Genomic DNA, 25,871 nt, shown 5'->3' with positions numbered 1-25,871 from the left:
GTAAATAAAGGGTGTTGTTCTCAACACGCAATCCTTAAAACACGTAAATCTTAATGGAGCTTGTTATTTATTAAATTAAGATTTTACGCTCATAATATCGACCATAAACCTCAAAAACCGCAATTTCCATTCACCCAATAATTTAAATTAAGTTGTGTGCTCTGTTCTTCTGCATCCGCCCTTCTGACTTTAGGGACAGGTTCACTTGAATATTTTAGGAATTTCTAAGCCTTCTTTGTCTTCCTATCATAAAAAGGGACATTATTGACTGATTAACCTTATTCATTTATCTTGGCCAAACGTTCAATATTTTGCGAAGGGACGCATTTCAAGACAGGGGGTCATACCACCAGAGCCAGTTTAAAGGCCTGATTCCACCGGACGCGTTACGGCAGCGTTACGGCTGCGGCACGTCTTGGCCGCAGTCACCGCAGCAGATAGGTTCCCCTCTAATCAATGAGACATTTCCATCGGGAGCGACTACGGAACGTCTCAACAGCGTCCCGGGAGAGGCTCGCCGTGCCGCAGCGCTATCATTCCGTAGCATTTTTATTTTTGCCGCAAGCCGTTGCTGAACCGCGTCAATTTCAACAGAGCAGATCGAGCAGGGCAGGAAGTGAAAAAAGTAAAAGCCATAGAGCATCCGGTCAATTTTCAAAATAAAACACAATGCTCAGCTCTTGTAGCCACACATCAACATTATTACGTCATGACCGGTGGCACCAGGTCAGCAGTCAATCAATCAAAGGGTCTCAGAGGGTCGGCAACATGGACGATGAGAGACACATTGTCGAAGTTCCGCAACATGAAGTCATTTATGTACCAAATCATCCTTTTTATAAGGACATGACAGAAAGGACAAGGCCTGGCATTTAATTGCAATAGTTTTGGGAGTGGAAAGTGAGTACATTAGTTTTAGGATTATCGCGTGATCTCGCGTGAATACGGCTGGCTCGCAGGGCAGCGCTGCGCTGCCGTAACGCACCCGGTGGAAATGCAAGCAGGGCAGAGTCGCAGCCGTAACGCTGCCGTAACGCGTCCGGCGGAATCCCCGCGTTAGGATACAAATTTGACATTCTCTGATACCATGGCGTTAGTGTGTTAACCCTTGTTTCTGTTTTGTTACGGAGTGTTGCGTTCTTCGAAGAAAGTAGTCCAATCCGATCGCTTTTAACTCACTTTATTTGTCGAAGTATTTCGGTATGGTAACTACGAAGCAAAGGGAGTGGAATTGTATTGAACACGTGCGAGCGACAACCAGCTGGCCAATACCTCTAACCTGCAAGTCTGGACTACCGGATGTTTCTGCCCTTGTTTGCTTCCGGACCTGGTTAAATACCTAGGCGTGGCCTATGTGACGTATTAGCCTCGGCTTCCTCACCTGTCTAAAGGTGCAGCCTTCTGTGGATGGAGTAGCTATTGCAGCCTTCAGTAAGGTCCTGCTCCCCTTGTGGCTATGCACAGTATTTACGGCTTATATGTTCGGTCCTGCTTCCTAGTGGCTATGTGAGGGTAATACAGCTTGTGTGTTTGAATCTGCTTCCTAGAGGCTATGTGGGGGCAGCTTATGTTCTTAAAATACGTAACAGGAGATAGGCCTATGCTGTATACGCTTATACATAACAACTTCATATCAGGGGGTGGGCCCCGCAACTTTGTGTGTGGTACATTAGTTCTTAAGATTAGGAAAGAATGAATGATACATATTTTATGATAACGCATCTGCTAGAATGAAAGGAATAGTTAAAGAACAGGCTCAACTTGTTTGCTAGCGTGTTGGCTACAAATAACGGTCTGTCTGTCCCTTCCCAAGCTTACCGGTTTGAGTTCAGCACAGCAACTTGGTTGGTTCAGCATTTTCACTAACTTCAACAGCTTCAGTGTCATCACAGTCTGGGTCGGTTAAGGTTCTCTCTTCTTCACCAACAACTTGAGAGGACTGGGCGCTGTTACTATCTTCTTACCAACACTTGCAGGAACATTACTACTAGCTCGTGCAGAAGTAATAGACAACAATGGAGTTCATTTGTGACATTTATCTGCATCAGCTTTGAGAGACTCAATCTTTTGTCTCTTCATTTCTAGGCAGCACCTTTACGTTTTTGACCTTGGCTTTCAATTTTTGTTTTGACTTTGAATTTTGGAAAAGCGAGAATTGTCCCGCGCAAACGAACAGCGACTAACTGGTGAGTGTGTAGCAGCAACCATTCATCAGTTTGGGCCGGGGGATGGACCCAGGGATGGGGGCTAGAGAGCTAGATCAATACGGCTTAATAATTGTCCCTTATTCTACTTAAAATAAAATATTAAACCTTCTTGGCCCACAGATCAGTCGGCCCACCCAGAATTGTCCCCCGATGCTCAGTCCAGCCCTGAGCTATATAGAGCTGGGGAACACAGAACACCGGGAATATAGGACCCTGGGAACATAGGACCCTGGGTACATAGGACCCTGGGAACATAGGACCCTGGGAACATAAGACCCTGGGAACATAGGACCCTGGGGATAGGACCCTGGGAACATAGGACCCTGGGAACATAGGACCCTGGGAACATAGGACCCTGGGAACATAGGACCCTGGGAACATAAGACCCTGGGAACATAGGACCCTGGGGATAGGACCCTGGGAACATAGGACCCTGGGAACATAGGACCCTGGGAACATAGGAACCCCAGAGAGAAAATATGAAGAACGATGGGTACATACATAGGACCCTGCGTAGGATTCTTGTCTTGTTCCTATTATGGGTCCTTTAAATCTGAGGAACATTGGACCTTGTGCCCAATGGACCCTTTGTCTTGCTGACACTATGCACCCTAGAAGTCAGGGGAACATAAGGAGCCATGTTTTGATGGTCTGGCTGCACTGCCCATCAACCGCTCCTTTTTTTTCTATGTGTGAATCTGTTAATACAATGACAATGCAATAAGACATGCATCAATTAGTATCTGGAGGATGTTGCCCACGGCTATTGTTTTGGAAGCTTTATGTACCTAATGCCGATGATCTACACTTTATACAGATTTAAATGCTCAGAGCCAGCTATGAGGTCACGAGGTCCAGCCTTACATTACCCCTGACACACGTGTTGTGGGAGAAAGAAGGAAAATAATGACTAACTATGTTCATCCCACAACTGAAAAATGCTAGCATGGTTAAGTATAATTGTGCTGAATGCTTGTCTTTGTTGGTCTTGATCCATCCTGTAGTTTATTTGTGCACTGGATTAAGCTCTACTTGAGTACTTTTGAGATAACATTATAGTAATGTAACACTCAACATGAATACATTAATTTTGTCTTGGGTTTTGATTTTCCATGTCAATCTTTCAGTTAAATATTTTCTCTGCCATTTTACTTTCTTCTCTTTCAAAGCTGGGTTATTTGTTAGTAATGCCACAGCTATTATTAGCGTTATTACTGAGGGAAATGCTCATTTTTATATGTGCCTGCCGCTGTATGAGAGAATATATTTCAGACTGCTCCTGAGTCATTTCTCTGTGTCCTTGTCCTTTGTTCGTTCTAGCCAGTATAGCTTGTCTCAATGTTGTGTAACATGTATGAGACATGTTCATGCTGTAAACAGAGGCTGTTTGTTCATAGCTGTGTACTTCCAACACAACAGCATACTTTGCTAGTTCCTGAGGCAGCGGCAGCGCTTAGGCACCACCGCCTCCTGCAGCGGGCAGCATTCCCTTTCTCCTCCATGTCTTGGTTCCTGATGAGTCTCGTTGTGGAAATACCAGAGACGAGAGTCCGACGTGTTATGCGCCACAACACCAACAGCAGAACGGTTATCCAAATAACACAGAAGTGTACAACACTTGTGTTACAGTCCTGGAGCTCTATATGTAAATAATATCATATAATACATGTCATATAATACATACTATCACGGCCAAAAGCTGTGTGCCTCCAGACGATAAGATGAATCTCAAACGACTGCTTCGGGTTCTCGGCTGCCGGCTGCTGACTGCCCGCTGCCGGGTGGTGGTGCCTCGCGGCAGCGGGCAGCGGGCAGCGGGGCTCAACGATGGCTGAGATAACGCCAACTACAGTCTCGTTGTGGAAATACCAGAGATGTCAAAGGAACGACGTGTATGTTTGACATGTACAAAGAAATGTTCAATACTTGCGTTACAGCAGGGATGCCAGGGTGAAATTGGTGAGGGGGACAGATTTTTTTCAAGTGAGACCTCAGGGGGCCGGATTACACTTTCGGACTGAAAAGGCCTGAAAAGGCCAAACACTGACTCAACCCATGGATAGGTAGGCTATTTTAAATTATGCTTGAAGGCCTAGGCATCAAAAATAAATTGCATTGGCGCCAAAATAGCCTCACAATGAGGCCTATAATTACATAGCCTAAAGCAGGGGACTGCTCCCCTCTAAAAACATTAACATTTTCCTATCCATGCAAGTAGCCTACATTTATAAATGAGAAATGCAACAAAATAGACTAGGTGCCAACAAAACACATTTCCTATAAATAACATAAGTGTAAACTGTTAATTACTTTTATTTTATTAATTGAAGGCTTGCATAGGTGAACTAGGCGATCGCCTAGGGCGGCAAAAGTGTTGGGGGCGCCCCCTGGTGGCGGCCTTAATTAATGAATTAATTTTAATGAAACAAGTGTGTTTTCTAAACACGTTTCGAAATGGAATGGAGAATGGGAGATTAACAGTTATGAATCGTAACAGACCAGCAGCAGTAACAGACTAACTGATGGATTCCAAAAAAAATAAATAATAATAATAGTATAAAATAAATAAATAAATATATTCTCCCCTTATCACCCACGGGCCGGATGTGACACACGCATATGTGACATACAGTGTGTGTAATCACACACACACACACACACACACACACACACACACACACACACACACACACACACACACACACACACACGTTGCACTAGGGTCGTAGCTAATCGGCGGGCCAAAGGGGAGGTGGCATCTCCCCTTATGACGACATACGGGGAAAATTCCAAAATGGCACGTCTCTTCGTTTTTTCAAAGGCGGAGCAGAATGCCTAGTGCTCGTTTTACAACCAACTAAATTTCTAGCTACTGGGGGAGAATAGGTAGGCTAGGGGAACTCATATTAATGTTAGAAAACCTCAGAAAGTGACATTTTCATGCCATTGGATCTTTAACGCAACTGTGAACTGTTGCTGAAGTAGCTGCAGTTTTCTTTTGTCAATCTGTTACCGATTTCTGTTCTGAGGCGACCATTGAAAGTGAGACCTTTGTCTCAATTGGTTCGCAATGAATGGCTCCTGGTGATGTTCACTTACAGTGAACACTGGGGTCTACGGCTGGAGGTCCCTCATCCAGACCCAAAGGGATCCAACCATTTCGAAAGAGGACTCATGATCAATAGTACCATTGGAAGTTCGAAAGTCCCAGACCACCAGGCTCGGGTCTCTGGAGGGTTTAAAGATTAAGTCTGTTTATTTTTCCTCCAAATAAAATTTGAGATTGCAAACATGCCAGTTGCCAGCTATAAGGTCACAGCCTCTGTCATTTTACAAAATCAGAGTACAAAAATCCAAAATCAGCAGTTGGCTACAGCCCTGAGGACAGGCTTAAATTCCTTCAAACACCTTTGGGTAGTGCTAGAGGGAGAGTGGAAACCTATGGGAGAGGGGATACACCTTAGTTCATCAGATTTTACCCTTGCAAGCACTCTCTAGTAATTCATTGACACAGTGCTTGTAACTAAGGGATTGATAGACCCACAAATAAGGTTCTTTAAAGAGGATAGCCCAAAGTCTGGTGGGGTTATTCAAGAGCAATAGGGCAGATGTTCCCCAGTTAATTTCGTATTCAGAGATCCGGCTGGAGTGGTTAAAAGATATGCAGGATGTGGGGAAGAGACTGAGGCACACACTGAATAAAGAGCAGATTGTCATCCGCATAGATATGTGATGTCTTGTGAACAATAATAGGGTCATGATTAGTTAATTGCCTGACAGCCAGGGCCGCAGGTTCAAGGGATAAAGCAAACAAGGAGCTAGACGAGGGCAGCCTTGGCAAGAGCTGTGTGAGACAGGAAATAGTTTGTGGCAACCCTGAACAAGGCAATGAACATTGACTGATGCAAGATGATGCTGGACGGTCCTCATGTGCCAAAGTGTTTCCAGCAGCATGCTGTAGCTAAGTGTCAAGTGACGAGGTACCTTGATATATTTATAAATTGTATTGTTATTTAGTGTGTAAAACAATAGGTCATAGCCTACACGTAAGATAGCGATCTCGAGATAAGATCCTGTCCTCTCAAGAAATATTTGTCGGTTCTGGGCTGCTGTAGAAACATGTCGGACCAACAAGGTATGGAAAGAAAGAGAGGGGTACAGGTTAGCCGGAATTTTTTATTTTTATAATACACGTTATAAGATGTTTTATTGATAACATTATTTAAATAATTATTGATAAGCATAGGTCATTTTAAGCTACCAACTAGTGGAAATCTTCCGTATTGAAACTGTAAATAAATGCAGAATTTCTGATGAAAAGATGTAGTCTAATTTGTTGAATATTTTAATAAAAGATAATGTTAATAGAAGTTGTAAACGTTTGGCCAGACATATATTTTCACTTTTTACGTTAAACATATTTATCCGAGACACAGCAGGAACAGAATCACAATAATATTCATTATCATAGGATTTTTAAAAATAAATAAATGAATGTGCTTTCTGTTCTGTCCCGATACATCGTCACTTGATGATTACATTTTTTTTCCCCCTGCACAAGCAATTAAAATAATGACCTGTGGAATGTAAACTCATATCATTAACCTTATATCTTTGATTAAATATATTAATATGAATTTATCCGTCACACCCAAAGGCATGGAAAATACTAAATGTTTAAATTTGTTCAAGGAAATTAAATCAAGCAACTGCCAGAGAGGGTTGATAAGTTGACATCAATCAATACAATTACATCATTGTCAGTATGGCTGTTAGTCACAGTGTAAAGATATGTGCTGGATGGTTACTATGGCAACAAGTCGTGTAACGCACACAGCCGCCTGGCAACGGCCACACTACTTCCAAAGCATCTGCCCAAACGGGCCCCGCTGGTCACTGGCCGCTCCAACGCTCTTCCAAAATGTCACCGCACATGATCATCCTTCTCTTTTGCAGTTCTTAAATGTAATAACTATAGCACGACAGGCGTGTCCTATGGGCTTTGGGTGGCTAGGCCACAGCAGTTCCAGACTAGCCAAACTGGAAAAAGTGTGCGGATGGGAAAATGTTTGGGAAGATGTGAATGTGGCAGGCCGGTGGGTACATCTGGCACTAGGCATGAACGGTGAAGTGGTGAATGGCGTTAGTGTTAGCTGGTTTGTGTGTTTATAGCTTGGCTGGTTCAGGGTCTTCTGCAGAGCTTGTTAAGTTGGAGGGGCCGTTGCTCTGCAGGAAGTCAGTAATGAAAGGAGCGACGCTCTCTGGGTGATTCAGGTGGACGTGATGATCCCCTGGTAGAGTCACCACAACTCCCTGAGAGAGAGACAGTTGTATACATGATATTAGTGGATCACATGTGCATCCTCAGTGCATCCTGAGTCCGGGATTAGTCTAGAAGACTAGAATACATCCTCCCTCTCCTAGATGATGTTCCTGCTATGTGAAAGTTGATGGTTCTGGATGCTGGGTATGCTACCAGCTTAAACCCAAAGTTCCTGATTCCTTCAGCAAGGTGACTAACCCCAAGGTCTCCTTGATGAGCTCTTTCTGCATCTCAACATGCTTTATGCAAACATAAATTATCAAAAGGGCTAGTGTTTAGGATCTGTTAAGGGCCATCTATTGACATTCATGATAAAATGTGTGGAAAATTAAGAAATGACTAGACTGAAATAGTGGATATCCAGAGAATAAGAAATCCACTGTTTCACAAATATTCTACTGTCTGTAGTTTATTGTCTTATTTTTAGAATTGGTGATGTCTTAGGGTTACAATAAATGCGTTTCTCTTTAGTAGGAATATTTCACGTTTGTCCCTATTCATTTGTTATTAATTAACAAAAAAAGAAAACATGAAGGATTGACATAAACCTTTTCTAACATATATATCAAAAGGGGCTGTCACTGAGCGGTTAAAAAACGTTACTAATACCCGCTACCTATTCACCTGTGGCTCCTTCCCTAAATACACACAGGTGCGCTTCATTAACTCAAATACGGCATTCCCAGCATGTCAAATGCAAAATATGTTCTTACTAAATGAAAAGACAAAACAAACAATTAACTCAAATAACCAAGCCAAAACCATCTTGCATATTAGTAAATAAATGAAACATTATGTCAAACCAAAAGATGGCTCTAACATCATGACTTATAACACCACCTACACCATCCTAATTTATCACAACATGCACCCATCAAAACACACTCACATTGGGCTCCCTGTAACCCTGGAGAATATTGGAAATTAACTTGGCTTGGTATGATTCAGCAAACCTCTTCTCAAAGCCCTCCTCAGCCCTGTGAAGGTATAAAAACACTCTGTAACAAGGCAAGACATCGGGATACTATATTAGCACGCCATAATTTAACACAACTGATCTATCAAACGTCTTACAGAAGCACTAAGACCCGGGTCGTTATCCTGGACTGTAGCTCCAGACATTGCTCCGTGCTAAAACGCATTATGTTCTTCTGAAAACATAAGGAACCAAATATAGAAAGCCCAAGTTCATCATCATGGTTACATGCAGACTACTCTATTTGAATTTGGAAATTACTTAAATTTGCAAGGTCCCTGATCTGCACATACCAGATTAATCCGGAAGTCACGAGAGAACACAAGCCCTGTACAAGAAAAAGAAAAGGATGAAATGATTGATGAGAAAGAGCATAAAGGACAACATAATAAGTATCGAGGTTTACCTCCTTCTACTTGTCTGGTGCCTCGTTCTAAAAGGATGCGGGCTGACTGTTCGGAGAGAGTGGGGTTTCCAGCTTGTAACCTGGATGGAAGACATTGAGAACAGCTTTCACCCTATCCTGTTGTGCTGCTGTACCTTCAAGAAAAATGTCTATGATGGACATTATTGCTTCCCAAATACGATACATTTACAGGTGAAATCAAAAGGGATATTAGGGTGAGACTAAACACAGGTGGAATGTGCATAAGTCTGATGCATTAAAATGATTGGTGGTTGGAATGAAATGCTATTGCTCTCATACTCTCGGGAATACAATCTGTGATCATGGTCATTTCAATATCAAGGAATTAAAAAAAAAGGTTTGACAGAATCAACCGTTGATAATGGTGCTCCATACCTCTGAAATGCCTGGTCTTTTGTGTATACTCTCTCCTCTCTGTTTTCATACTTCAGCAGCTCTTCCATTCCCTGCCTCATCACTTCGGGCATCTCTTTCTAAAAGTAAAAGGTAACACGTCGCCTTACAAGCTTGAATTCAACAAGTGCTGTATTATGTCACGACGAAGGCAACTCAAGGAAATAAATGTATGTATTATTTATAAAGAAGTTTGAAGAAGCGTTTGATTACCACATCTGTAGGTAAGAATCCGTATGAATCTAGCAGAACTAATGCATCTACCATTTCAGGATACAGTGCACTGAACTGTTGATAACACAATGAGAGAAGACAAAACATTAATCAATCATTGAAACCAAACAAAACTTTTCTATGTTGTGTAATATAGCTTTTATTTTTGTCATTGAAAGGGTGATGAAATAATTGAATACCCAAGAAGTTCCTTACCATTCCACCTATGTTGCCCCCTGTCAAAAGATAAATAACACATAATAAACATATTATAAAGGATCAATCTATGTGGATGATGAGTGAATAAGTTATTACATTAAATACATATTTCTATAACACCATAGGCTGTCACTCACCCATACTGTGGCCAATAATGGAGAATTTCTCCCACTGCAGAGCTGTAAAAAGGTTTAACAAATCATCCACCAGGAATATTATAGCTGGTTATTGTTTCTTGCCACACATACTGCGGTTAATTGAATAAAAGGGTCAGATTACCACAACCCAATAGAGCTCAATAACATTGTAGTGTAGTGCAGTTCAGCAGTGGACATCAGCAATTCTCAACAAATCCCATAGAAGCCATCTGGATTGATAGATTACACAAGTGCTCCTTTGGAATTCTATATGGATACATCAAACAGATTTTAATTAAATTTTGGGACGTCACGAGTTTACTTCACACACCTTTAACAAGTCGATAGAGATCAGCCACATATGATTGAAAATAGTACGGGACTCCAGGAGGGCGATGGGATGACTGACCATGACCGGGCAAGTCAAACGCCACATATTTATAATCTGTGGAATCAAAGAAAGATATAAAATTCATTGAACTCAATTTGGCTGATTGTTGACCAGTTTCCCTTCACTAAAAGCACCTGCATGTAATGCATTACCTTGAGGTAGTAGGGGGAGGAGTGTGTCGAAAGTCCCACAGTTGTCAGCCCAGCCGTGCAGACAGACCACACGACGGCCGTGGTCTGGACCCCAGACCTTGCCTCTGATCTGGCCCCATGGGACTGGCACTGTGAGCTCTGAAACTACACGACGACATGCGTTTCATACTCGAACTGCTGGAAACATATCCAGCTCCAACTCGGGAGGGATGGAATCAGAGACTACTTCCCAATCACAACAACCACTCACTCTCACAGAGATGCAATCAACAGACAGACAGACAGACACACAGACAGACAGACAGACAGACAGACAGACAGACAGACAGACGCATTTAGGTACCGGCGTGTTTAGTTGATGTCACCAAGTGTCGGACGTTTTTTACAGTTTGCATCATTCTCGAAGATCGCTGTAAAGTTATTAAAATGGCAAGAAACAGCCCGCAACAACAATCACAACGAAAGTGTCAGGAGAGACTAGTCTGTGTAAAGGTTAGAAGAACCGACTAACTTGATTTCAATTTCCTCTGTAGGTAAACCCCGCGACTTAGCCTCGGTACTTCATTGGCTGGCTCGATGTGTGGCGTTAGAATGCTGCCCAATCATTCCACCCTAACCAGGAAGAGGAGGGCCTAAACTCTAACCCAGATGGGTATTATTATTATAACGTATGTTTTGTCGTATTTTTGTTTCGATTTCATTTTAATAATACAAAACAAAGATGGTTTATAATATAAAATTGATCAAAGTTTGCCAACTCTGAATTTAGAATGGATGTGATTTCTATGTAATAATGATGTAAATGTAAGATGTATTTTCAGAACCATTAGGCTTGCAGTTACCTTTGCTTGCAGTTAACTTTAATATACAAAATAAAATCTTGGACTCCGATTCAAATCCAGTTGGCGTTGCCCACTACAACCGGTTTTCCCCCATCAAGACAGCAACCATATAGCCTATATAGATAGATAGATGGATAGATGGATGGATGGATGGATGGATGGATGGATGGATGGATGGATGGATGGATGGATGGATGGATGGATGGATGGATGGATGGATGGATGGATGGATGGATGGATGGATGGATATCAAAGGCAGGAGTACGTTGAGCTCTATAAAGAATGTACAGTATTTAGAATTCAATACCGACAGCTCTATATAAACCTAGAGTTTGTTGCCTAGAATGCAAATAAACATCTTTCTGATAGTAGGCTAACTCAGTTTGCATAGCGCCTTTGAGAAAAAAAGACAACAAACTTTATAATTTAAAGTTAGAGGCTTTGTTTTAAACTGATTTCTCAAAAAATTAACAACATCCAGATAGGTGAAATACTGTGGCACGAACAGCAGAGTAAACATTTCCAAATTTCCTTGAAATGAAAATAGTAGCTATAAAATTAATTAATTATTTGAAAATGAAGTGAGGCCTAAGAGTCATACAAGTCTAAGAATAAAGCATAAAGGTAAGCCTAAACAAAGATTGATTAAATTCCATTAAAGTGTTGCACTCAAACGTCAGGGCGGGACAATGTTGTAGAATGGGATAACCTAAAATTAGCTGCGTACGAATCAACTGATCTGATGAGGGCTGAGGGCACTTGATTGTGTGGGTGTGGGTGTGTGTGTGTGTTTGTGTGTACGTGTGTGTGTCCCCGTCATAGACAGGTATAAATATCAGTTCACAGTGAGGGAGTTGATAATTGATTTCGGAGTTCTGCAAAGTCACACAAGAAGCTGTTTGTTGGTATGTATTCAATTTATTTTCGTTTTATTTTTATCTAGGACAAGCCTATGTTACAGTGGGGTGATAAAAAAATCCTCTATCAAATCTGATAGGCTCAAAGAGTTGATAGAAATCCATGCATATGCACAATATAAAGTAACATGCATTCATGCTTTTACATCAAATGGCTGTATAGATCATGGCTGACTATGACTTGGTTCTGAGATGCTGGGGTCCAGTGGAAGCCGACTACAACACACACGGCGGGCTGGTTTTGACCCGGTAAGCATGTGTACCAATATGGTAATAATCAGGTAATAAAGACAAAGGGACTAGAAAAACAAATGAAGACAACTGCCTTTAGTGCTGTGCTCTCTTGTTTCTCTGTGTTCTCCAGAAGGTCACCCCATTCATCTCAGTCACTCAAAGGCCTGTTCCTGTTCCCGCTCTTCCCAGTTTATTCACAGAGCACCCGGACACCCAGAAGCTGTTCCCCAAGCTCGCAGGCGTAGGGGAGCTGGCAGCCAGTGTGGCGGTCGCATCCCATGGGGCGACGGTCCTGAAGAAGCTGGGGGAGCTGCTGAAGACCAGGGGCGACCACGCGGCTCTGCTCAAACCCCTGGCCACCAGCCACGCCAACGTCCACAAGATCCCCATCAACAACTTCAAGGTGCTTGCGTTGTGTTCATACATGTGTGTTTTGTAGTGTGTGTATTGGAGTGACTGTTGAACTAATTAGTATGTAATGCACAAAAAAAAAACTAGTCAATCTAGACTACAAATTCTAAATCTTGAGAGAGAAATGTGAGAATTGGGCCTGTTTCTTGTTCAGCCATGTGTCTTTCACATTTGAGTATACTCAAATCCTCTTATTTGAGCATGAAAGGTCTTATTTCTTTCCTGTTTACGATAATGACAATGAAAGGATGTTTATGCCGTGTTTCTGGTTGCAGTTGATCACAGAGGTCATTGCAAAGCATATGGCGGAGAAGGCGGGGCTTGATGCTGCCGGGCAGGAAGCTCTGAGGAAAGTGATGTCTGTGGTCATTGCCGACATGGATGCCACCTACAAAGAGCTGGGATTCTCCGGGTAATCACTTCACCAGTGATCCACCCTGGTCCTGCTTCGGTGGCCCAATTTTAAATAAAAGTATGCTAATTAAACACTGTTTATCGTAGTTTTCCTTCACAGGCAACACAATTCTAGTAATAAAAAGATTCCGTTTACTGTGATTTGTGTGGTTTTACTAAATATTTTAGCCTCTGCCTCTTAAACGGAAATTAAAATGGTCCAATCAAACAATAATCAGTCAAGCATGTACATATTTGTATACTGGCTTGTTTTGTATAAGTATTTGATTTGAAATTCAAAACTAGCCATAGTTGGCTACTAAAAGTTTGATAGTTTCCAGTTTCATTTACGCTTGATTCGGTTGCTTAATATCCCAGGCCACGTTGGGCCTTGGCTCGGGTTAATAGTGTTCCCCCTATTATATTTTTTTAATACATATCAGTTTCATTTTCTACCTTGCCACCAATCATATCACGATTGGGCTTGACTGTTTAAGCATACTGACATTCTCCCCTTCCAAAGGTATTGATTCATTAGTCACCTCACACCATCCATAACCTTTTAGCATTGCCACTGCTACTGCCTCAGCAACTGGCAGATTATCAAAACTGATTCACATTCAAACGAATTATGAAGGTCATTGCTGTAGCTCCAAACAGTCTACTACATACTTCATCTCACACCAGATGATACATACGTGACCCTCTGCAGCATCTCCCCATCAAGAAAAAGTTGGACTGATTAAAATACTGTAGTACCATAATACATAATAATTACAAACACCTGCTACTCTTCAATATTATCACCATAAGATTATCTCCTGCATGACAAGGTGACCTTTGAGCTAGGAGTTCAGTGGATTAACAAGTCATGGTGCTTTTATTTTGGGAAACAACAAACCCTGTGATGTCAATCTCATGTTCAATAAGACGACTTTTAATGTCTACATTTTGAGGTGCAATTGTGTATTGTTGACCCGACACACACACACACACACACACACACACACACACACACACACACACACACACACACACACACACACACACACACACACACACACACACACACACACACACACACACACTATGTTGGCAGGAGTCCTATGGAGCCGTCCTGAATCCCAATGAGAGGTGGTGCTCGGACCTCCTCAGCAGCCTTGAGTGGAGGCCTGATGCTGAAGAGACAACGATAGCACACCTATTATTAGGTTAGTCTGGTCGTGTCTGCATGCAGACGTGACTGCACACACGGAGCAACAGTGGTATTGGGCGCCAGCATATTTAGCCTTGATTGCTCTCGCCCTCTTCCTCTCTTTGGTGCCCTAACCCTATACATTGGTTTTATATTTGGAGCAGTTTTTGTATTTGAAATAATTGATTTTCATTGTTGACCCACCTCAACAGGTTCAGTGAGTTCACAGAAGGAAAATACATGGGAATCATGAGAATACAAACCTGTTTTTAAATTACATTTAGCCTTTCTACCTTAGAGCCCTCTACTTTTTGTCCCGTGAAGATGAAGCGACCAGTAACTTTTCACCCTCCCAGTCAGTTGTGTGTTAAAGCAAGCAGTAGTTGAGTCAAACACTATTAATCAAATTTAGCAAACGACAAAACCAAGAAGATTCCAAACCTAATTGTATGAACTTGAAACATTGTCAGCCACAACTTTAAAATGTAAATGTATATAAAGCAAAGCTAAACCTGAAGATGGAGGGTGGGTTCAGGCGTCGAAATCCAAGTTCTGCTGCTCCTCCTCCTCCGTGGGGACGATGCAGCTGGTCAGATTGGACAGGAACAGCGCTGTCGTCATGGGAACGCACCCTGCCGCCACCCTGAGGATCACCAGCAGCCTCTCTGCCGCGTTGGTGACGCCATCTGGTGTCTGGGATGAGGTTAAAAGAGGTCACTGTCCGAACATCACACAGTGGTGTCTTTTCTGTTTCCAACATCCTCGAACAAAAGAGTCAAGCATTAGTAGTGCTCTCTTGTCTAGTTGACCTACCTCAGCTAAACTCAGTAGGCACACATTCAAAAAAGTGTGATTAAAACAAAATACCCTGCAACGTGGATATAAATAGTACAATGGGACAAATAAGAAAGATACTTAAAAGACGAGCAATCTTTATTTAATGCGACTTCAATCATCCCCTTGAACTTCTCAATTGAGACCAATCGCTCCAGTTTTGGTCCTGAAGTCTATTCAATCGGGCAGGAGCATAAAAGTTAAAAGCAATCTTTCCTGAGTTGCTATTGTTGCGTGGAATGACGTGACTGAAAGCGAGTTTGATATGATTTATTGGTGAAATATAGCTAGGAACATAGGGAGCTTTCCATATAAGGCCTTTTTAAATAATAAAAGACAGTGTTGCTCTCCTTCGGATTGGGAGAGAGGGCCAGATTGAGGGCCAGCCCACAATGGCCAACCTGCCATGGTAGTGCCAAAGGAAAAGCAAATGATCTGGTTCACTGGGCCAGTCCGCTCACCTGATCTTCTGCATACAGAAGAGGACAGCGGAGACCCGACGCCAGCTTCCTGACGGCCACCATGCGCTCTGCCGGTAAGGCTGCGTGACGCGCTGCACCAAATGGGCCATGACACCCAGAACCGGAAAAAACAGAACAAGAAACAAGTTAGCCTTGACAAAGACAGGTCTGTGTGCATCTTTAAACATTCTCAGGATCCGGATCATGACAAAATATAGCGGAAATCTAATGGTGATATAATTTTTTGTTTATTTCTATAAATGTAGATTTGTGCTGATAAGCTGTTGGAAAAATGCATACATTGAGAGCAACCTAGATAAAACTGTATTTTTTGTGAAAGCTTAATTGCTCATATAACAGAACACTGAATAACAATTGAGCAGTAGATAAGGGATTAGGTTGTTTGAGGTTTGGGGTTCAACCTATTTTCATACCGTTCGTGACCATGAAGCAAACCTTCCCCAGAAAATAGCCTTGGCCCAAGTGCTTCAGAGAGGCTTCAGCCGACTGCAAACTAAGAACAGAACAGATATGTAAAGAATGAGAGCGAAAGCTTAATTATAGCCTTAAAAATAACATCTTCAACACATGTAAATATGTAAAATGTACAGTAGCTAACTGTTAAATCCATGCAGCCAAATAGGTTTATTTAAACTGCACTTTGAGATGTGCAGTTGTCAATCAATACGTAATGTAGGCTAAACCTAAACACGGAATATGTACATCGTTATTTTAATACATAATATAAGGTTCAGACAGACAAACCCTAATCATTGAAGATGATCCCAGAGGTCTCACACTGACCTGAGCTCTGACATGAGGTTGATGAGGAAGACGACCAGGTCTATCCTCGGACGGTTTGGCTCGTTTTTGGCGGGCAGTGGCAGGCTCTTAGCCAGCCTCCTGATGGAGACATCAAAAACAAAGACAGCAGGCCGAGATCATCCTTCGCGCCGAACGTAAACGGATTTAGACAGAAATGTCATACTTTTCTTTGTGAGCCGTCCGTGTATGTTATTTGTAAAGTCAAGTTAACTCGTTACATGCCGAGTGTAAACATGATACAATGAGCCTCAACTTTTACTTACACTTTGACCATAACGGATTTTTCCTTCACCATTACGCCTGCCAATTTCTGCTGGAAGTCCTCTTCATTCTCCACCAGCTATAAACAACACAAACATCAACAAAACTCCTCCAGTATTGCCTCTTCCCCTCTCCACTGGCTTAAGGTAAGCTGTGTTAAACTTACCAGGACACTCGCTGCATTTATGTCGGGTAATTTACTTAGGGGCCTCAGTACCGACATGATATTTAACCGCTGAAACGCTAGGTTATAAGTTGTAACAATAAAATCAGCTTCAGAGTTCACATTCCCTGTGCCCGGCACTGCCCGCTTATTTTGCAAACGTGCGTCTGACGTCACACATTTACGTTGCTTTACGTGCGTCTACTTTTCATTGAAAAGTTGTATCATGCCCCCTATAGTTCATTAGTGGTTCAGCATGTGCTGTAACGCGAACTCCTTGTAATTGAATAATTTGGAAAAATGACCCTTTGACAAAGACGTTTCAGTGTATGGAGAAAGTTTATTGACTTCATAGTAGATGGCACAGCAAAGTACAAATCCCCCATACAGCCAAATTTTTCACAGATTACAAATGGCATCTGTTCACAGGGCCTGAAATCACATTGCAATACCTTAAATGCATGTACCACGCCAAACTATATAAATGTACATGTCCCCCTACCAACCGGAAAGACATTTAGGATACCTTGGATATGAAAAGCTTGTTTATTGTCAAAATATAAACTTTTCACTGCAGTTTGAATTAAGGATGGTCTCATGTATGTCTTGCAGTTTGCTTGTATGCATGGCCGACTCGGTTTAAAATGTGTAATTGTTTTAAGGCAAATGACAGAAAACGACCACATCCGGTACCTTTGGTCATTTCCAAATCTAATCAGTTCAGGATGGGCTTGAAGGTTCAAGGAAATGCATAACATCAATGAGTCTACCTATAATTTCTGTAAATAAATCGATAGCTACATAAAACATCAATTTTACAGGAAGGAAAAACAGTATTGACAACATAGACAAGATACAAAAAAACTAGTTGCTAACGTAAAATAAAAAGAGACTACAGATGAATTTCTCCGTTCTCACACAGGCATGATCAAGGCCCCCCCCCCACATCCCCCTTTTTCAAAAAAATCTTAAAACAAATTAAATGGTAGTTTTCTTTTTCAGCAGTTGTCTTGCCGTTTTGGTATCCTCCCGCTGGCCCCAATTCAAAAGTAAAGGTTTAACATACAAGGTCCCCGCATATGACCTCAAATGGACTAGCTGTTCTTTCATTACCATGAAACGACCCCCGTCTGACCCTGATCAATTCATTTCCATGTCCCTTTGTTTTGTTTTTTTTAATTTTATTTATTTTAAACAAGACACCAAGCGCTGACAGGCACACATGCATCTCAAACCCACCCCCCCCCCCCCCCCCCACACACACACACACACACACACTCACTCAACCACTCACTCACTCACTAACCGACATAGCCCCAAAGATTACCTGCTGCATTTAACTAAATAATACATCCAAACAACTTCCAAGGTTTTCCTGCCGCTCATATTTCTCCGGACTCCCTCTCCTCGGAGCTGGAGCGGTGGTCCCTCTCGTAGGACAGCGATCGCTCCCGCTCCTTCTCCTTCTCTCTGACCATGTCCGGGGAGTACGACCTGTCCTCTCCCTTCTCCTCCCACTCCCCGTACTCCGGCCGCTGCTCCTGCTTCACGCTGGCTCCCCCTCCCTCCGTCCAGCGCTGCTCCTGGGACAGGGAGCGCTCCGCCTCGGGCTGGGGCGCTGCGTCCACTGAGGACCTGGGGGGGTGGGGCACGCGATCAGTTCACTGAAGACATGCACCGTAGCACTAAGATCTCCCATGAGGGAACCATGTCCCCAGCACATCTACAATGCTCTACGCCATCAGAGCCCCGTGTCCACGATCCATGCATGCTTGATGGTCCCCATATGAATCTTACCATGGCACCCCTTGAGTCGTAGCCTCATGAATACAAGCCCTGCCCTGGACCACGGGGGGAAATGGGTTATCGTGAAGACACACGAGTCATGGCTGGGCGCTCTCACCTCTTCCTCTTGCTCCTGTGGGAGTGCGAGCGAGAGCGGTGCCTCTCCTTGTGTCGGTGTTTCCTCTCCCGCTCACTGCCGCCGCCCCGCTCACTGCCGCCGCCGCCGCCCCGCTCACTTCCGCCGCCGCCCCGCTCGCCGCCCCGCTCGCCGCCGCCTCCTCCTCCTCCTCTCTCGGCTCCCCCCCTCTCACCACCCTCCTCTCTGGAGCGGGAGGAGCGGTGGCGTCGGGAGCGGTGTGAGGACGACCCGCCTCCGTCCCTGAGGCAGAGAACGTCGTCAGAACCAAATGATAGAACGGACCTGGGAAAAAGCTCAAAGACCAGTGATGTGCTCCAATATCCATACTATCCATACTTATTAGCCTTAGCTTGAGAACGTAGGGCGTTCCAATTCGGATCGGGCGAAAATAAGTGTACTGAAAGGACCCAGATGGTGTACTCAAAACGGTCAAACTGCAAAGTGTTGATCGACACTTTTCGTACTGAACGGCAGCCATTTTAGCTACGTAGCGGAAAAGGCCGGAGCCAGGCTGAGCCAAAGTTGGTGCATTTTCCACATAACCTGCTTTTGTAGCTTTTTGTAGCCGCTAGGCGTAAAGAGTTCAACGTTCAAAGTGGGATGTTTTTTACAGGGGAGGAGCCGCAGCGGCAGTTGCGATCGTAATTTCCGGTTAGTGCTCCACGGAGTATTCGATTTGGAACAACACTGACATCTGAAAATTACCACACTTAGTGAGTGCGGATAGTGTACTACGTTTAAGTGTACTCATGGATGTATGGATATTGGAACACAGCACAAGGCCTTATTGTGACGGCGAGCTTCGCCGCGGATGGGGATGACAGCTGTAGTCTTGTGTTAAAAGGGGAAGTACCTGTATCGCTCTCCACTCCGAGACCTTGACCTAAGGGAACAGAACACGCCGGGATTATTAAAGTCGCATCGAGGGAAGTGGAAGTGTTTGTCAACGGAGAACCGCCACGTGGCCCTCACCTCCTTCGGCCCTGCTCCCATTCTCGCTCTCTCTCGCGCTGGTGTTCCCTCTCGCGCTCTCGCTCGCTCTCTCGCTCTCGTTCCCGCTCCAGCTCGCCCTCTCGCTCCTTCTCCTCCTCGCGGTCTCGCTCCTCCCGCCGTCTCATCCTCATCCTCTCCTGTTTCTCGACCACCGCTTTCTGAAACCCACAAATTATAGTGTTATTTTCTGGGACATTAGCTGCAGAACAGCAAGTACAAACTGAATAAACATTGTAAACAAATGACATTAAGTACTTTATCTGGTCTTACATTGAGCCTGCATCACTTTGCACTGCAAGTCAGTATTAAATGGTTCTTACCCTCAGCCTGTCAAGCTTTTCGCGAATCTCAATGAAACCCAGGTGAAGTTTGCCCCCAAAATGGTCGGCCAAGCGGCGATCGTTGTCATGGAGACCCAAGTAGGCGGAGCACACCTCGCACACCCTCAACTTCTGCTGCTGGAAGCTGGAGGCCGGCATGGAGTTTCTGTATACATCCTGCAAGACAACATCCCACTGTTAACCAGGGCACAGCAAGCATGGAGTGCATCTGAAACAGACTAATGCATGAATACGTTTCCAGAACAAATGTTCCGGATCATGCTATAGCAGTTATCGATTTTCTGCCAGCCTTTTAGCAACCCCCTCCACGCTCAAGGGGTACGTGCAAATGTTTACAAATGTTGCACTAACCTCAGCCTCTTTCTTCAGGGCGCGGGTCTTCTCCACCTTCTCCAGGACCTGCTGGGCCTCGTCCACGTTGCCCTCCCCACCCAGCTGCTCCGCCCGGGCCAGCAGCTTCCCGATCTCCTCGTTCAGCTCGTGGACGCGCTCCGCCTGAAGCCCCGGAGAGACGGGAACCACCCGTTAAAACCCAGGTCTGATGTGCAAAGAATATAGACCCAGGACTGGACCCAGCCCGGACACACAGGAGAAGTTCATTACAAGGACTCGTACGATAAAATACCCTGGGAATACGTTTCCTTGATGAATTTATTCTGTGATTCTGCATTTAAACCTGGTCTTTAATGATTTTAAAAAAAAGTATGACGGGGCCTTCACTGAAAACTTCTAAAGTATGCCCAAAAAGAACTCTCCCACCAAATATACCACTGAAAAGCAAAAAAGGTCACATTGACAACGATTTGAAAAAGAACTAGGGCAGCAATTTCTCACTTGTTACCATGTTAAACTGTGTAAAATGGTTTACGTTTCACAGGCTATGGCCCTCAGATTCGATTGGTGACTGAAAGATTTTTTTTTTTGGTGTGTTAATAGTTTCTAACCATCTCGCTCAAGGAGAGGTCTCGCTCTGAATTATCTTTGTGGCAGGAAATGTCCCTATTCTCAATACATTCCCAACCCACTACCTCCAGTATTATTTATTTTTAGAGATATATTTATTTATAAACACTGAACTACACTTTGTGAAATCCAATTCTTGTCTGCATTAGTCTTGTAGGAAAATAGGGTCCTGGTTGAAAAATCCCAAATCCCATTGCTAACCATTGCTAGCTTCACCAAGGTAACTCTCAACCGAGCGCATTGTCTTTTAACCTAATTTCTCCAGTGAGCGTTAGTGTGATCTTGCCTGCTCGAAGCAGGAACATTCAGTCTCCCGTTTCATGTGTAACGAAAACCAGAATTGGCATCAATGAGTGAACCGACGCCAACTTCATAGTCACCGCCCTACCATGAGGGTGAAGTGCATCCAACAGCCCTCTGGAACATTGCACCTGGGGTCATCTTTCAGCGAGGACCCCGGCTATTGGGCCCCCCGCAAGGGGTTGCGAAATAGACCCTGAGGCTGTGACGTGTGGACTGAAGGGTCACCTTGGCAGCCACTTCGGCGCTGATCTCGTCCTGGGTCTCGGCCAGCCTCTTCTTGGCCAACTCGGTTCTGCGGTCGCAGTCGGCGATGAAGGACTGGAGATGCTCGGCGGCCTGGGGAGGGAGGGAGGGTTGGTGGTGAGAGGGTGTTGGCTGTGAGCGCAATCACGTCGCCAATAGGCATTTTAGAATGGGCACTGCACTAGTTATTAAATTAAACCCTGAGTTTGACCACCACTACCTAGACAAATTGAACGCTTGAAATAGTGTTCAAAAATCCATACTTATATCTGTTTATCAAAGTTAGTCTTATCAAAGTGTGTAATGTAATCCATTGTAGTCTCACGGAATATCAGTCTATCATTTTCTTTCTATTCCTTCACGCCTCCTGTCGATCAGGGTAAAGAAAGAAATGACAGCAATACAAGCAAGACAAGAGTAAACATTGTTGTTGCTTTCCACGGCTGGAGACAGTACATCAGTGTTAATTTCGTTAACGAAAAATATGACGAAAAATGTTCGTCAACGACCTTTTTTCCGTGACTAAGACGAGACGTTGACGAGCTAAAAATAGATCTGTGATAATAAAAACGATGACGAAATGTCATATTGTTTTCGTTGACGAGACGAGACAGGACGAAAATGTTATTGGTGTGCTGTTTGGACATTCAAAATGCACGATATTTTCCAATCAGTACACTCCCGTAAGGTTCTTATGCAACTGTTCACTCCTCCAGTAAATAGGACGGACCTTAGCTACGACTTGGCAACGGGAGGTATGGTCCACTCAGCTATGAGCTAACGTTATGCATTGTACATGATTCGAAATTCTTCCCAGCTTTTATTCCACAGATACTAGGGTCTATAGCATATAACCGCGTTGTCTGATTACAGTTTAATTCATTTTTCACAATTTACCGGCTCTCGTTTTGAAGAAAATCACCGCGCCATTCGTTTCAATGGGAATCGCCACGGTCTATACTTCAACATAAGGTGGACTTTGAAATTCATCCCAGCCTTTATACCCAAGATACTATCGGGTTTATAGCATATAACCGCGTTTTCTGATTACAGTTTAATGCATTTTTCACAATTTACCAGCTATCGTTTTGAAGGCTGAACAGACAAAAGTAGTAAAGTGTGACGTCACGTTTCGAGAGCAACAGATTTTCGGTTCTACACAACCAAATTAACACGGGGAAATCCTATGGCACACAAACCTTTTATAGAAAAGGAACAATCTTTTTGCGAATTGATTTGTGAGTTTGCTTTACCAATGATGTAAGTAATATTGAGAATAGATTGTCTTCATATTAAAAAAAAAACTAAACTAAACTAACGTTTACAAACTTTTCCTTTTAATACCCCAGGGGAATACATGAACGCCTCGACATTTTTCGATTGGTAGTGATTTTCACCTCTTGAAATTGATTTATTTTAATTTTGAAAGAAACAACACATGGAAGCAATGGAGAACACCATCTCTCGTTCGGTTGTTTAGAACTGAAAATCCGGTTGCCAGGACAGCGTAACGTTTTCACTTTAGTACTCTATTTGAGTGGAACAACTTAGCAGGTGTCCATATAGCCTACATAGGGTTAGCCTAATTGAACTAGTTTAAAAAGAGAAAACATTTTGACTAAAAGTAATGACTAAAAGTTGACTAAAATGTAAGGAATTTTCGTCGACTAAACTAGACTAAAACTACAAAGGAAAACAATGACTAAAATGTTACTAAATATACTAAGCATTTTCGTCAAAAGACTAAGACTAAGACTAAATCTAAAATAGCTGACAAAATTAACACTGCAGTACATGGCAAGTTACAGAATTACGTTTGAAGCTGAACTTGTTGCGTCTCTCGAATTAATCAAATCGCTGTTTATGCTAACCCTAGCTATGTAGCAATACCTTATAAAAGGTAGCTACATGTATTGCGCTACCGACGCGGTTATTGTAGTTGTGTTGTTGACAACACAGCAGAGTTCAGAGTGGTTAGAATACCATAGGGGTGGAAAAACTGGCACTTTTAAGGAGTTAAATTACCTCTACCACACTATGCCAGATGAATACAACAGTGTTATAAAAGACACTTATGTATCCACTCTTAAAACGCATATAATCTCATCTGACAATTATTCATCATCGGTCTCAGAAATGTATACTTTAGCCCAGCAGGAAAGCAACACTGACATTTTCAGATATATCCTTTACAGATGCCCGACTCTGGTACAGCAAAACGTACTCTCTAAACATTGGCTACATGTTTTGACGACAGCAGCAGAACTTACATCCAGCTCAAAGAAGTACTCCTGCTGCTTGGACGCAATCTCAAAGTCAGCTCGAAGGGCCAGGTCATGGACCTTCACACACTCGCCCAGGTCCATCCTCTGAGGTCAAAATCATATCAGGGCAGACTATTACAAGCTGATCATGTTATTATTCCCCACAAAAGCCAACAGAGTGGAGTGTTTATAAGGCCCATGAATTGAAATCTTGCAAGACTGTGGAAACAATTAAACATTGATAACAATAACATGAACAAGTAGCGAGGTATAACCCCGAAATAAAGATAATGACACAAAATGAATAACAATGCAAGCCATTAGAACTGTTAAAATAAGAGTTAGACTTCCAATTAAGAAGGAAACATCTTGGTTTTATCTGGATACTAAGTTTAACTGGCATTGATTTATACACAAATCTCAGGCATGTTACATATATTGAAAGATTGCAATACATATTATATATCTTTAAATAGTGCAACACTTTGGGCCAAGTACTCACAGTGCCTGACAGAATGTCGTGGGGACATGAATCCAGAAGGTGACTCTTGCAGACCCTCTCATCTGAAAATTTGATTCTCTGCCGCATGGAGTCTCCTATAAAACACAAGATCAAAATGAAAACCCCTTATAACATTGAACACTGACGCCTCAGAGTGCTCTCAAAAGACACTATTGAGAGATTCCGAATTTGAATTGAAACTCGTTTAACACAGGAATCTGTTAGGATCGAGTATCCAAGATAAACTGGTGTCGAGAGACCCAATCAACACACACGTTAATATCCAACTATAAGGCTCCTCAATACAACAGAACAGAATCCATAATACGATTTATATATCTCGTTGACAGTTAACTTCAGGTCTACTCGAACCCAACAGGTAGCCCACAACCAGGCTATCGTGCAAACAGGGAAGCTAACGCTACAAATGCAAAGCATGACTCAATTGCAGCATCTGGCTGACGTTAGCATGGAAGCTAACAGGCATATCCCGCCGTTAGCACCACATAGCTCCACGTAACAAGCGCATCGTCAATCAAACTCACCGTCTCTCCCCGTCCCCATGAGCTGGTCAAGCATCGCTCGCATTTGTGCCTGGGCCGACATGTTTAATCGGTGTTGATGGTAAGCCGATGCACGCCGACGGTCACACACGCAGCCTTCACCTAGGCCTCGAATGTGGCTCGTGGACCACCACGGACAACTTTTTTAACACAGGACTCCAAGTTATTTTTCAAACACGCTTACTATGTACAGTAATAATTTACTGTTTATTCCAGTACAACAAAAAGTTGTTCACGGCTAAACAACGTGAAGGGAACCACGTTGGTCGAGCCAGGTTTAGGCAACGCTATTTCGAAACCACTGGATTGCTGCCTTCCTCTTCGTCTGAACTAGAGCGGGTCGAAATAAGAAAGCGGTGGCAAAATACGGAATAGTGTTTTGTAAGCCAGCTGCTAGACCTTTTATTCAACAAATGACGAATCATCAGTTGTCTGTAACAGGATTATCATAGTATTGAATTGCAGTTCTAGCATTCAGCTAGAAGTAAAGTTTGTCCAACGTCCTCCCTCTCCTCTCGACTTCCTCTTTCGTTGCGCGCAGCCGCCGCGTCACGCGCTCTTCGCCTTGAGGAAGTGCTGCAGTTCTCTCGCGCGCTGTGGATGCTTGGGTGATTGGCAGCCGACGTCATCGACTTTATCGACTTTGGCGTTATGAATTATGCACATAATCTTATAATGCATACATGAACCGACTGAGAATGACAATATATAATTATGATATTGATATTATCTTTGGTGCCTACATAATCCATTTATTTAAAAAATGTCAAGGTCAAGCACCGCCCTGAAGCAACCCCCCCC

At 43.2% G+C, this 25,871-nt stretch overlaps 4 protein-coding genes across 7 annotated transcripts; 1 reads left to right on the top strand and 3 right to left on the bottom strand.

The window, feature by feature from the left end:
• Positions 1 to 6,363: 6,363 nt before the first annotated feature.
• serhl (serine hydrolase like) lies at positions 6,364 to 10,992 on the bottom strand. Of its 2 annotated transcripts, XM_030352864.1 has the most exons (12): positions 10,782 to 10,987; positions 10,439 to 10,582; positions 10,227 to 10,340; positions 9,896 to 9,937; positions 9,756 to 9,775; positions 9,540 to 9,614; positions 9,309 to 9,406; positions 8,913 to 8,992; positions 8,800 to 8,834; positions 8,605 to 8,681; positions 8,420 to 8,507; positions 6,364 to 7,520 (listed from the first exon to the last, which is right to left on the bottom strand). In XM_030352864.1, the coding sequence occupies exons 1-12, from the start codon at positions 10,834 to 10,836 to the stop codon at positions 7,374 to 7,376; spliced, it is 975 nt and encodes a 324-aa protein (XP_030208724.1). In that variant the 5' UTR covers positions 10,837 to 10,987; the 3' UTR covers positions 6,364 to 7,373. The 2 variants fall into 2 exon arrangements, with proteins under 2 accessions (XP_030208724.1, XP_030208723.1); XM_030352863.1 differs by having other exon boundaries at positions 8,800 to 8,992; positions 10,782 to 10,992.
• Positions 10,993 to 12,075: 1,083 nt separating this feature from the next.
• mb (myoglobin) lies at positions 12,076 to 13,391 on the top strand. 2 transcript variants are annotated; one of them, XM_030352895.1, is made up of 4 exons: positions 12,076 to 12,185; positions 12,361 to 12,446; positions 12,562 to 12,834; positions 13,118 to 13,332. In XM_030352895.1, the coding sequence occupies exons 2-4, from the start codon at positions 12,390 to 12,392 to the stop codon at positions 13,256 to 13,258; spliced, it is 471 nt and encodes a 156-aa protein (XP_030208755.1). In that variant the 5' UTR covers positions 12,076 to 12,185; positions 12,361 to 12,389; the 3' UTR covers positions 13,259 to 13,332. The 2 variants fall into 2 exon arrangements, with proteins under 2 accessions (XP_030208755.1, XP_030208756.1); XM_030352896.1 differs by having other exon boundaries at positions 12,077 to 12,185; positions 12,621 to 12,834; positions 13,118 to 13,391.
• A 705-nt stretch (positions 13,392 to 14,096) lies between these two features.
• On the bottom strand, positions 14,097 to 17,139 carry pane1 (proliferation associated nuclear element). 2 transcript variants are annotated; one of them, XM_030352886.1, is made up of 7 exons: positions 16,978 to 17,139; positions 16,814 to 16,890; positions 16,530 to 16,628; positions 16,160 to 16,239; positions 15,726 to 15,817; positions 14,943 to 15,123; positions 14,097 to 14,436 (listed from the first exon to the last, which is right to left on the bottom strand). In XM_030352886.1, the coding sequence occupies exons 1-6, from the start codon at positions 17,032 to 17,034 to the stop codon at positions 14,962 to 14,964; spliced, it is 567 nt and encodes a 188-aa protein (XP_030208746.1). In that variant the 5' UTR covers positions 17,035 to 17,139; the 3' UTR covers positions 14,097 to 14,436; positions 14,943 to 14,961. The 2 variants fall into 2 exon arrangements, with proteins under 2 accessions (XP_030208746.1, XP_030208745.1); XM_030352885.1 differs by having other exon boundaries at positions 14,097 to 14,413.
• Positions 17,140 to 18,223: 1,084 nt separating this feature from the next.
• On the bottom strand, positions 18,224 to 25,638 carry zgc:158803 (LUC7 domain-containing protein). The gene is made up of 10 exons (XM_030352854.1): positions 25,053 to 25,638; positions 24,508 to 24,602; positions 24,012 to 24,110; positions 21,724 to 21,834; positions 20,584 to 20,727; positions 20,212 to 20,388; positions 19,871 to 20,049; positions 19,752 to 19,781; positions 18,878 to 19,138; positions 18,224 to 18,609 (listed from the first exon to the last, which is right to left on the bottom strand). The coding sequence occupies exons 1-10, from the start codon at positions 25,111 to 25,113 to the stop codon at positions 18,357 to 18,359; spliced, it is 1,410 nt and encodes a 469-aa protein (XP_030208714.1). The 5' UTR covers positions 25,114 to 25,638; the 3' UTR covers positions 18,224 to 18,356.
• Between the last annotated feature and the right edge of the window lie 233 nt (positions 25,639 to 25,871).

The sequence above is a fragment of the Gadus morhua genome, chromosome 3 (assembly GCF_902167405.1).
Source record: "Gadus morhua chromosome 3, gadMor3.0, whole genome shotgun sequence".
Lineage (NCBI taxonomy): Eukaryota > Metazoa > Chordata > Actinopteri > Gadiformes > Gadidae > Gadus > Gadus morhua.
Note: the sequence above shows the minus strand (reverse complement) of the source record. Positions and strands in the feature narration are given on the sequence as shown.